Source organism: Scomber scombrus, chromosome 21, assembly GCF_963691925.1.
Source record: "Scomber scombrus chromosome 21, fScoSco1.1, whole genome shotgun sequence".
NCBI classification, from domain to species: domain Eukaryota; kingdom Metazoa; phylum Chordata; class Actinopteri; order Scombriformes; family Scombridae; genus Scomber; species Scomber scombrus.
Genome location: NC_084990.1, coordinates 11,549,658 through 11,563,086, shown reverse-complemented (window position 1 = coordinate 11,563,086; position 13,429 = coordinate 11,549,658). Strand labels below are relative to the sequence as shown.

Here is a 13,429-nt window from a genome sequence, read left to right as displayed (position 1 = left end):
GGATATAAGAAGAGAGAGAGAGACACTATATCTGCAGCTCATTTAGGTAGCCAACATTCACCCGCTGGTCATTTAAAACTCAGCTAACGAAGCAAGTGCAAACAGAGGCAATGACAAAGCCTATTAGCATTTCTCTGAAATTAGAGAGATTGAGGGAACGGGAACAATGCCAGCGCCATAACAAAAAGAGGAATTACAATAAGGGAACTGTGCAGTGAAAGCCAATGTGCACCCTGTGACGTATTGCATGTTAAAGTCAGCGGACACCGACTTCTGAAAGTCAAAGGAAAACACAACAAAAACTGCGACACAACATCAACAAGTCCTGGACAACAAATGAACAATGTCAGTTGCCTGTGGATGAAAACTTGGTCGAGTCTTTACTTCATCCTTTAAAGATGATGCAAATTCAACACAAGCAACAAGGTGTTATAAAGTGATATAATTCCAAGTTGTGTAAAAGATCTCACCATAGATAGCCCCAAAGCCTTATAATCTACTGATGACATACAGAGTGACAGCTTCCTGATAATCCTGTAACTTTTGAACCATAATGAGTCATTAAAGTGTTCATGTTTTTCCAGTTACAACTAATTGTTCTCTTACCTCTCTGCAAAAGCTGACGATGTTCTCCCAAAGCTCCTTGGCCTCACCCTCGTCATTTCGTCGTCGGGCCTCTACATGCATGCTTTCTCTCCTCTTCAGAGGCTTAACCACCTTGCGAAGGGTGAGGTACTGCTGGGGTGTGTGGCACGCTGCACAGTTCTTGGCCTTGAGGTCGTTGAGCAGCGTACACGCTGGGCAGCTCCACTGTCCTATCCTCTCCTGAAGGCTAGATGAGGCGGAGGAGGAACTCGAAGAAGCGATAGCAGAGGAGGAGGAGGAGAAACCTCTGGCCTGTTTCCGTGTTTTATGACCCGAGGAGGATGAAGAAGAGGAAGGTGTACAGGAGCATGTCGTGCCAGGCCCCTGTGGGAGGCCACAGTGGGTACAGCAGCGGGGCAGGGGCGCTTGCTGCTCCTGAAAGCCGTGCAGCTTGGAGGAACCACAGGCTGAGCACTTGGGTGCACCCGTGGGGTTGCGCAGGGTGCACTTGGAGCAGGCCCACGTGCTAAAGTCTGGACTAGAGGGGCTGGCTGGGGTGAAGCGTACCGTCTCACAGCCCACCAGGTCAATAAGGTCAGTACCAGCCCGCGATGATCGGCAGGCCTCACACTTGGAAGAGCAACCTGGGTTGGGCAAGGAGCAGCTAGGGCACTTCCAGTTGGGGGTTGCTGAGGAAGTAACAGGGAGGTGGGGGGCGTGTTGAGAGTCTTCTTCCTCCAAGATACTGAGGCGCTTACTCGGGTATGAGGGTTCCTGGGGTTGGGCATGTTTAGGCTTGGCTGGTCGCTGTGGGCCAGGCTGGGGTGGCACACTGGCAGTTGAAGGAGAAGTGGGACTGGGAGTGTTGGTGCCTGGGTTTGGCGGGCGCCCAGGAGGGGGCACCTCTCTCCTGCTGCGAGGTACAGGGTTGTTTTGAAGGGAGGAAAAAGAAGAAAAAGGCGACGAGAGGGACTGTGAGGACACGTGGGGGGGTTCTTGAGGATCACATGGAGGTGCTGGGGGAGAGTCGTCCGTTAGGTCTATGAGTAGTGGGGGAGCCCCTGCTGTGTGCACAGGAAACCCCAGCACAGGTGTGCGCACCTCTGGCACAACCAGCGCCTCAGGGGGGATTTTAGGCAATGACAGTTTCCTAGGTCCACCACAGGCTGAGCATGACAGTGCCACTGGTGTGTTGTGAAGTGTGCAGCGAGGGCAAGCCCAGCCCGAGTGCTGCCCCTCCAGCCCACACACCTCTCCATTGCTCTCTGATCGTCGTAGCACTTCCTCCTTAACTACATGCTGTCCATGAGGTTCTAGTAGCACTGTGGGAGTGACAGTAGGTGTTGGGAGTTCGGTGGGAGCAGGCGGGAGGCCGTTGGCAGTTGCGGCGATGGTGGTGGTAGGGGGTGTGTGAGTGGAAGGAGAGGGTCCGAAGCCACAGACGGAACAGGCTCCGGACCCCTGGGGGTTGTTAAGGGTACAACGGGGGCAGGCCCAGCGGTGCTCCTCAGTGCTGCTTAGCCGCAGGATCTGGTTAAGGTCAGGTTTCTGTCGAGGTGCTTCACAGATGGAACAGCGAGGTGCCGCGCCGGCATTTAAGAAGGTGCAGCGTCCACATGACCACTCACTGCCTCGCACTGCTGCTGCCATGGAACCAGGAGAGTGAGAGTGGCTGTAAAACAGGAAACAGACAGTCAAAACAAAACTCAAGAAACAAATCTGTCCGTTATGCATTCTAATGTACAGCCATAAAAGCCTAGCAATAATAGTTACCTGTTAAGTATGCCACTGTTCAATCATTTGAGCTATTTTAGTCGGTAATATTCTGAGTCGTGTTTAATAAAAGTGGTGAAACAAATCGGAGGAAAGGATAAGACAGAAGCAAGATGGGGTTGAAAAAAATTATAAAGCAGCCAGGGAATAAATACATGCTTCTAGTCAAGGATGGTAATCTAAAGGGAAAAGGGGACTGCAAAAACATCTGCAAGAGGAGGAGAGACAGACAGAATGAGAAAAGAAAAATAGAGTGTGAGAGGGAAAGATTAGCCGGTGCAGGGGAAAAATCAAATCTCCCTCCTGGGGGCACTGAGGGCAGTAAATCCATACACAATGGCCACATGATTAGAGCCAGGAAGACAGCACATACAGAGGAGGAGCCAAAGGAGGGGAAGATGGCAGAGGAGACTGCTATTCCCCAAGAATACTGAGAGAAGCGCTTTTAGAGCCCTCCTGACTGACACTTATTAAAACAGAAAAAATGCACAGGGTCTCTTCCACTTCATATTAACACCTCTCTCCCCTGTTACTTGGTGAATGTTAATGCAGGCTAGACGGGTGCAACTTCAGGTCACATCAATCCCGTGCCCGAATGAATTCTGAATGCAGGAGACTATTAATTCTGGCAGCACACATGACGTTAGCATATTTTAAGTCGTTCACAGGTCTGGATTTAAGGAATTGAATTAACCCAAACTATCAACACCAACAGCGCGGAGAGTACAGAGAGGGAAAATGTGAATGGGAACAAGGGAAACAAATCAATTCTTGACCATTTTGACTCAGAGGGACAGGCGGCGATCCATCCATCTAGTCAGGCTACTTAGCTGAACAACAAACAAATATAACCTAAAGCGATGTGTTGCTTTTGGATTGACTTGTACACACAGTTCATTTGTGTGCCTGCAGTTCAATCAATTTCATTTATTGATAGCGGGTGTATTAGGGGGTTTTATGGGGTGAGGAGAGGGGCAGCACGGTTGGATACCTTGGGGGTGGGCCGAGGGATGGACACGGTCGCAGTCTTGACAAAACCATAAATGTCACTGTCACTCAAGCTGCTCATGTGTGAACAGCAACACAGGGAAGGTAATGTGGGAATTGTAGGGTAGTGGAGGGTAAGGTGCTAAGAGCGAGGAGACTGCGCTGCTCTTCACATTGATCCCAGTGGCAAAGATGTTGCCCTCAAAGTGACCGCAAAGCTTACGGATTTGGTTACATTTGTTTTTTTTGCTTTTTGAGAAATCTAATATTGCAATTACAGCTTTATGAGGTAGCATCAGTTTGTGGCTGTCCTGGTGGAAACAACCTATTTTACAATGAAAAACAGTCTCATTATCTTTTTAGTTTTCACATTAAAACATGGAGAACAACATGTCCATGTGATATTTTTATACCACTAATGGAGTGTAGAGGAGACTTATAAGTATGACTGCTGGCTGACCAGCTTAGGTCCCGCTCTTCCCCACTGCAGCACCTTATGTCCTAGCCAGCTAATTGTCCTTAGTTCAACTCCATTAAACCTTTTCAAACCAAGTGAATCTTCAGAACTCAGGGGAACCTCTTACATCCAACCTCTCTCTTCCAGCACACTGTCCTCTCCTCTTGTCAGCTCTCCTCCCTAAGGTAAGAAGGAGAATGACAGTGGGGAGGGATACTAATGTGTCTCTTCGGGTGTCTTCATGTGTGTAGGTCCTTGCCGCTGGCTGTGTGTGCTTGTGTGTGTGTGTGAGTGTGTGCAGGGATGTAGCTATATTTATTTGCAGATATAGCATAGTTGCTTGTTTTATTTTATTTTATTGTCTATCTTCATTTGTGCCTTGGTTGCACCCCCAGGACAGAAAAAGTATGGAAGTAAAAGTCCCAGTGCTTTATGTCAGGAGCCATTAGCACTGTATTCATGCTCCTGCAGAAATGATTTTAGGATACAACTTCCCCAGCTTGTAAATTATTTGCCTAAATCTTAAGTAAGTTCAGAAAAATATTCTATCTATCCTCAAATAACCCATGCTGCATCCTCAGCCGCCTGCAACACATACTCCACCCCCTCTGCAGTTCAGTTAAATGTGGTCGAATTAAGAGGCGGCCCCATGCTAGCATTGATGACACATGTTCACACCATGCTTAGCTCTCCAAAGGCCTGCCTGTTTGAGGGCCGCGACGGCGATGACGACGACGACAACAACAAGTGTCGACACCTCATGTTTGATGACAGGCTCTGCCCTGTGGCCATTTTCATAACTGTCAGGCCTCTTTCATCTTCAGCGAGGGAGCAAAGTCATGGTGTCAGCCACATGGAGAGTTTGTCAAAGCAATTGATTTGGTTCTCGCTGGAGCACGGGGATCGCAGATTCATTATCTTTCTGTCTGCGGCAGCCGTCGCAGGAACTCCACATCAAAATAATCAGCCTCTCAAGTCATTTTTTAATATCTAGCTTATTATCTCATTATTATCTGTTGTAAGCATTGCACCTATCAAATGTAAGTAAGGCATGATTAACGACTACGGCCACAATCCCAGCCCTCAATTAAAAGGATGCACTGTGAATGCATTGTTAGTGCACATGCGCAAACACCTTTTTTACAGTACATGCCTGCAGCAGACGATGAACCGCTGTAGCCTGTGATCCCTGGACCCGACTTAAAAGGATGCTTTCCGTGTACACGCTCCACATGAGTGTTTGCAAACACACACACGGACACACAGACGCACGCACACACCTTTTGTCCTTGGCCCTGTGTTCAGTGGAGCTGCTCTAAAAGTGCCCACTTCAGCTCCTCAGTGTCGCAGACCTGGGCGGGTAGCCAATAGCTTACAGTGGAGAGAGAGAGAGAGTGAGAGAGAGAGTGAGAGAGAGAGAGAGAGAGAGAGACCTCACCTCTAGAAAACCCATCTTTGTGCAATGAGGTCCTCAATGCAGCCTGCTGCCCATAAAGTCCTGGTTTAAATTCACTTAAGTAAGAGACCCCTGACCAATTTCCCAACGCTTCAGTGAGTATAAGACAGTCACAGACCACTTCAGTAGACTATTACTGAGAGTGTGAGCTCTAAAACTCAAATCGGTAACATTATTGTGGTGTAAAAAAAATCTAATTATCAACTGAAATGTGAGCAAGATAGCCCTCAGTCTTCAGAGTAGAGACGAATACAATCCCTTATATGAGATGGGTCACGTAAGGCTGTAAGTAGAGTAATTCTACAAAAGCCATGCATATAGTGTGTCTGCCACCTATGGCTGGCTGCTTGGATTCACTCCACATACTCAACCCTGTTGCGAGATCAAGTGAGCCGAGTCTCGCCAGCTTCTCCCTGCCTCACTGTGGGACATTTGGCCTTTGTGCGACTGTCATTAGCGCTGCCTTTTCCAAGGTTGGCGCTGATCCCAGAGACCGAGGGGAAAGTGAGATACCCTCCTTGACCACGAGGGGCAGAGTTCATTCATTCAACACAGAGACAAGCAGCAAACCCAAACCGAAATGTCATCAGATTAGCAGTAGACATGGTTCTTAACACATGACTGTAGATTCCAATGTTAGTCATTTACCTTGATATACAAACACATGATGATAACTGATTCAATCTACTTCACTGTCTCATCTAAAAAAACAAAAAAGGTGATTAATAAACTCCAAAAGTACAATGCAACATTTTATTGACTGTCTAATGGACCTCACCCTAACCCTAACCCTGTACATCTGACTGAACTGAAAGGAGTCAGTCAGCATTTTTAGAGATATTATGTAACAGTTAGCCTGTCAGTCAGTGTCACACATTTTCATGACACTTCATTTTGCGAATAGCTGGAAAAATGTAGCAACACAGCGTTTCTCAAAGCTTTGACTGTAAACACTAGTAGCAACATGAAATGACTCGATTTTCACATTGTGTTTACTCATACACTTGTTGCCTGTTGGATAGATAAACAGAATTAAATTACACTTCAACGCTTCTTATCTTCCGCTGTGTACATGCCACGTGTATCGGAGCGCAACATACCAAATTAACTCTGTGCTATGCGAACATACTGAAAAAAACAGACAAAGAAGTGACTCAAAGTGTAATGTGTGGCCTTTACAAATTACAGTTTGAGTGTGTAGCTTGTACTGCGGGTTGTGTACTGTACACGCCAAGACCAACCACATGGAAAAAGGTGACTAAAAGTATTTTCCAAGTAAATTCAACTCAGCTCAATGACTCAGCAGTGGCTGGATGTGAGGAAGCGAATTTGCCTCTGTGCTGTGCTCCTAGTTAATAATGTAGTCCAATCCATACAGAACAGGGTCAAGCCTGCCAGTAGACCTTTAATATCTCCTTGACAGGGAATTGTACGACAACTGTTTACAGATATTGCTTGGACTCTCACACACCCAGATGACAGAAGACGAATACTGTAAGAAACCATTAAAAAAAAAAGCAACAATAAAAAGCAAACAAATAATTATAGTCCTCACATAATACTGTGTCGCATTTAAATTTAAGAAACAATGCCAGTTAGCACAAAGCAGTGCTGAAATGAGTGGCTAATTAGTTCAGATAATCAGCTAATCAGTTTTTATTTTGGCAACTGGCTATAGCTTCTATGCTACTTTTCAGATAATTAGCGATTTAATATCTGGGGTTTCCTGGGCTGCAAGTGGAAGCTATTTTAAGACCCATATGGGGTCAATTAAGCCTCATAAATTATCAACAGAGTTATCAATAAGAGAAATAATGTGAACCACACTATGCCGCCTTCATTCTGTTTCAATTTTCATCCCATAATCCCTGCTAGCCTCAGTGTTGCCTTTACATTGTTTTATGAGCGTGGGCCCAAATTAATTAGTGGATGGATGTTTGCGAGAGAAGACTGGTTGTGATTCATTTCCTTCCCACAACCAAACCTACAGTGGAGACTACTTTACATGTTGAACGTGTCGGTACATTTCTATTGCTCCCCTTTAGATTTCACTTATGCTGTATCTCTCAGATATTACTATTATGTTTTACAATTGCACTTTTCCCACATGAATGGACAGTTTCATCTCAACTCATATTAAACATGTTAATCTTAATCTGTTGATGTATTTGATTTTTTACTTGTTGCATACAACAATCATCTATTTTAATGTGAACACTTTTTTTATCTTAACTTCTCCATAATCAGCTTTGTGATATCAGCTGTCTATGATTATTATAAAGCAGTGTGAGGCAGGATATCGTTGAACTCACACTGCGAGACAGGCTCCAGATGTACTCTTTCTAACACAAACAAACTTAAATAAAGTGAGTCACCCTCCTGGTAAATATTTACAGGCACAGTTCGGTGTGAACACAGGCAGAGAGCTGTAGTTACTTCAGTAGTTTATAAAATCTTTATGGTAAGGAATATGTCTGAATTATTGTGCATTTGATGATGGGAATGTTTAAATCACAGCAACCCTACAAGCGATGGGGACACAGGAAGTGATTTTCCTAATTACCAGCTGCAAGGGCATTACTGCTTGTGTCTTTTTATGTTTTTCTTCCCCTCTTAACAATACTGGCGCACAGAATGATGATGCCAGCTGAGCAGTGATTGTTGTTGAACAGAGCACAGCTTGTTATTAAAAAATGAGACTTATCAGAGGCCAATATGCCCTTGGATAAGACAAGCTGTATAAAAAGGATAATGAATGTTGAAGGATTCTGCTGCATTTGAACACACCCAGAAAACTCTACTGACAGGGGATTAGATCAGCACTTTCACAAATTCTTTACTGCACTTGAGAAAAGCAACAGAGAATTAATTTTACCCCCTTTAGTAATGAATGCAGCCTGGCTGCAGGAGTTTTTATGTGCAAAAAAAAAGTTTTGTTTATCACTCCATTGTGGGCTTACGTGATCAGAGCAAACTTTTCACTTAAAAGTAATTCTCCCCTAGCATGCATTGCTTCCTGTCCATCACAGGGGCGAATGAATCAAGGTCTCGAGGATTAACTCTAAGAGCCTCTTTACCTGCCAGGTGATGTGTTGTGGCATGAATATGAGTCATTACTCAACTCTGAAACACTGACTGCTACTTATCAGAGGAGTTTCTAGATTCCAGATTTAAGCGAGAGATAAAAGAGTTTCCACTCAGACACACAGCGTCTGGTGACGTGAGACAAGGGAATGGTGACAGTGAAGCTTCAGTCACAGGGGAAAACACAACTAGATAATTGGGAAAGCTTTGATGAGATGACTTTGAGCAGGACACTTTTTAATGAAGAGAAGGACCTTTCAGCATAGAGTATGAAGACAGAACAGGTTTAGAAAATGTTACATGTTGGTGGTGGAACAAAGACTGAAAAAAACTGAACTGAAAATGAACAAAAGGTCTTTTGAAAATGTTCCCTGAGGCCAATACATTCCACTAATAAACACCACTGAGTCTATATACTAAGAGCATTTCTTTTAAACTCAACAAACATTCCCTTCTTATGAGAAAGAGCTTAGGGTGTGATGCTGTAGAAACAAGGATGGCGTTGTTTAAATGTTAAGTGTCAGGGAAATGCCATGCTCTGTACTTTTTATGACAGTTCATTGCTGTTGTTGCTATTTTTTATGTAAGCCTGACCCAGAAGATCACAAACCTCATGATCTTCTAACCTCATAACCCAGAACCATTATAAAAATAAGATATGAACAAAAAACGTCACTCCTCTGAAGAGACGGAAGACGCAAAAAATATATATAAAAATACTGGTCAAGAAAGGGAATAACAGTAGCGTCTGACCTCTAGCTCTGCCCTCAGTGAATATTTCAAGACCAGTTCTCATTTTTGACGAGGGAATCTGTCAGCGGTGGAGACAGCTTCAGACATTTGAATCTTTAAACAGAGGAAACTGTCTGACTGGGTTTCAGCAGACATTAATGGCACGGAGCAAAGTGAGTGCAGGCAGGAAGCTGGCAGGAAGTGCCAGGATCTGGGGAGGAAGAAGCGGAAGAGATGGCAGAGGTACAGTGTTGATCCAGAGTTGCTGCGGGCACGCAAACCTGGAGGGTAGCAGCACTGCTGACATAGCGCTGCCTTCAGCAAGATGGGAACTTCTCAAAGAGGCGCCACAAAGTAAAGTTTCACTCACTGTTACCACAACACAAATTTAACCCTTAAAGGCAAACTATTAAAAACCACTTGCCAGGAGGTTGCTCACTGGCCTCTATCCGACATCACCAACTTGAATAATCAGCAGGTTTTTTGCACTCCTCAATATAACCTGTGTAATTTACCGGCATGGGTTTCTTTGTGTGTATGAAACAGCCATGTTATCATGTTTGGCCTCATCTAACGCCCAATGGATTTAGGTTAGTGAACATATGCTACAGATTTCCATGGCAACAAGAGTGGGGGGAATCTTGAATGATGTCAGTCGCAGTGCCAATATGCTAGTTTTTCTTTTACCCGCATCAGTGCACTGCTTCCCCAAAGAAAGCCACACTGTGAGACAAAGCCTGCGTGCCAAATCTATTCTGCAGGCTTGGGGACTGACCTGACGTGGCCCCCCTCTTCATCAGACAATGGCGAGGGAGGACGCGCTGACATAATTCTGAAATAAACACTGCCAGTAATCATTTCTAGTTGAATCCAAGTGGACCGGTTTTAATCCAATTAAAGGGAGCAAAGCCAGTGGACTGGAGCTGCGATAAACGCCATCATCCATCATGCTGGGACAGTAGGAGCCACTGGGGTCGACTCTGGAGAGAGCAGACACTGACTTTAAGGGCTGAGGGCTCCCAGGGCTATTTGCAATGTATCACACTAGAGCTGAAATTATGCTTCTCCAAAGATACAGGTCAACAGCAGACCTACACGAAGAATGGTGTTATGGGTAACTGTAAGTCACCAAGTCACACACCCTCGAAATCTCAACATCTCATATGCAAACCTGTGTGTCAGGCAAATTGAATGAAAACAGGTTATTTACAAGTCGCCCCCCTTGCATGTCCGTCTACGTGCAGCCCACAGAAGCATAATTTTAGCCTGACACTGTGGGGCTGAGATGAAATCCTCTCAATTGATAAAGGAATGATAAAAAGTTCTGATTCCCAAGTTGTGAATCATTGAGGGCTCACAAAACATCTCAGTGAGTGGGTAGATTTCTTGAGAGAACCTTCACAGTCAAGATTACGGATACAGATCTAGTGCACACAAACAATGGCACCTAATTCAAATTACTCAAAGACAAGACTTCTTCTAGAGTCTTAAAAGCAAAGAAAAATAAGGGAAAGAACATTTTTGTAGGACAATATATTATAGAATAAACTGTATGAGAATGGTTGAAGTTAAGCTAGGCTCATACTGCTCTGTTGTTTCTATATTTCATGCTCTGTCACAGCTCAGCAAAGCTTGCCTAACGTTGTTAGCCTCATACAGCAATGTGTATATGTGCATGAGAATGTGAGTGTGTATGTGAGGGAGAGGGAGTGGGGGTAGATAAGAGTACACGTTCCAAGTGCTAGTACACAGTGTTTCTAAAACCTCTATTGTCAGAATGTGTGTGTGTGTGTGTGTGTGTGTGTGTGTGACCCTCTTTGCCTCCCAGCAGTAGTCTGAAATGGTGTGTCGGTATATTTCTGCGTGTCTGCATGTGTTTATGCGCTCAGCTGACGGAGGGTGTAGTCTAATTGGTGATGGAGACAGAGGCTTGTTGCTACAGAGATGCACAAACGCAGCGAAAGAGACTGCTGAATAAAAGAACAAGTTTATTGTATGATGCAAAACTACACTGACAGTATGAGCTACACTACAGTTTCATTCATGCATAGAGCTACGGTTGATGGAAATGTGTTTAAGCAGAGGCTAAAACCGGCCCTGTCTATATTTTAAAACTCTTAGCAGCGTGAGCAATGGTTGCCCTGACAGCCTTAACTGTTAAATGTAGAGCAACTGCAAGGAAAGCATTGACAGCGGCGGGCAGGAATCAAGAAAGATGAAAGCCCAACTGGAGACTGATGCTGAATAAATAATGACATCCATTGTGGGGAAATGTGATCGGGCTCTCTGAAAATCAATAACTAACAACCGGACCATGAAGCTCTGAGTGACTCAGCAACTTCAATACACTACAGGCGGTCGATATCAACTGTCTGTTCTCATGTCATCGAGACATGACCCAAAAAAGCTGAAGAAAACTGGAAACGCTTCTAAACAAGTTTCTGTGAGGGCGGTTGAGGAGATCATCTCTTGGATGAAAGTCAGTCAAAACTGCTGGATGAGCTGCACATTCAAACTGAGCCTCTTACACACTGCTGATAGGCCGTTCAGTTTGTTGACAGTGATTTAGACGGCAATGACTGGAACAATGGCTTATTGCGACATTCTTTCTTGTAGATACAGTAACTGAATGTATGTTTTTAATGCAGTTAGTACTGTGAAACACTGTCTATATCAATAGTATGTCTCTTCCACAAATAGTCTGCACTGCAAGACATAAACCTTGCTCCATTACATAGGTGCTGCTAGCTCAATAAAAGCTCTATTCTCGGATAAAATCTTAATAGTGGTCGTAGTCTGAACACTCAACAATTTCAGACAACCAAACTAAAATGTGCCTCCATTCACAGTTGAGGCCATTTTGTGTGGATAATAAACTGTATGTGAGTGTAAGAGCACATCCACGAAGCCAACGTTATCAAGATCTAAGAGAATGTCACTCTGCCTTCAATAATTGCCTAAATTAACAAGATTGAGTCAAGCCTGATGAAAAAGCATGACAGAGAGATTACCCTCGGGCTGGTTTTCATTGGGTTCACAGTGGCCATGTCGATCCATCTCTTCGGGCAATCCACTCAGCACTGCCTGAATAGCAGCACATACTGTACAGCTGGGCTAGGAGGAACCAAGGGGGTGGGATTTTGGTTTACAAATCCGGCTTAGCCAGATTTCGGGTGCATCATAGAAAAACATCAAAATGCAGACTTTGATTAGATAAGCTTTTATGAAACAGTGGATTTGATCCATAGCTTTGAGGTTATTGAATCCTCAGTGAGCTTTACTACCTGTGAGAGACTAAGTCTGCTGTGTATGATAAAGTAATAAGTTTCTCAAAATAAACAATGCTGATGAAGTGTCATTTTACAGCGTAACGTGCACCTCACACAGACACTGAAGCCAAAGACAGCATCAGCACAAGGTCTTCCAAATAATTCCCTCTGAAAGTTGTACTCTACACTCACAGCTCTACATGACAGCATTGCTTTGTAATACAACCCCACATCTCATTCCTACTGTGGCTTCCCCAACCGAGCGGCCAGTCCTGCCCTGTGCCCCGAGTGCACTCAGCTGAGAGATGTGTTGGCAGCCGGCTGGCTAGACTGTTGGCTCTTACCTGCGCTCTCGGTGAGGCAGCGGGTGCTGCTGCTGACGTGTGATGAAGGTGGTGCCCCACACCGGGCTGCTGTGGCTGTTCCTAAGCCAGCCCACAGGGGGTGACGATGGGTAGGGGGTGCTGCGGAAGCCATGGTCCGACTCAGTCTCTGCAGTGAGAGACGAGGCCGAGCTCCCCATCACCACGGCGATAGGATAATAGTCTCTAAATGTTCTCTAACAGAGGGATCGGTTTGTTTTGTTTTTTTCCCTACAGCACAGAAGTTGACAAGGGGTCCACAGTTGCATTCAGGCAGACACTCTGAGAAACACTAAAAGTGGTTGTTTTGATCACAACAGCAACTCAAATCATGTGTCGGTATTTGCAGTAAACCTCCTGTTGACAACTTTCTGCTTCAAATAGGTATCATTTCTTCCCGCAGAACAACTCTCAGCGTGCTAGAATGAAACCAAATAAAAAACACAGCAACAGGGAATAAAAGACAAGGGTACTCAAAAATAAGTGTAACCTGCAGGTGGCCAAGTATGCAGATTTCCCACAGTGCATGGAGGAAGAAGTTCTCAATTAAAATAGTAATTTGGTGTGTGGAGCGCTGATTCCACTACAGTAAATTCAGAATACAGTTTTGTTACAGCATAGGTTTATAATTCCCGTAGACTTTAAGCTTGTAACTATCTGCACCAGGTCTTCCACAGTGCCACTCATAATTCCTCCTGCGTTCCTTCTGACACATCTCCCCCAG

General features: G+C 44.7%; 1 protein-coding gene across 1 annotated transcript in view; it reads right to left on the bottom strand.

Moving 5' to 3' along the window:
* The window catches only part of capn15 (calpain 15), a 31,517-nt gene extending 18,651 nt beyond the window's left edge, over positions 1 to 12,866 (bottom strand). Inside the window, 2 exon segments of the mRNA XM_062443206.1 lie at positions 607 to 2,257; positions 12,688 to 12,866. Of these exon segments, the coding sequence (XP_062299190.1) occupies positions 607 to 2,257; positions 12,688 to 12,866 (1,830 nt within the window).
* Positions 12,867 to 13,429: the final 563 nt, after the last annotated feature.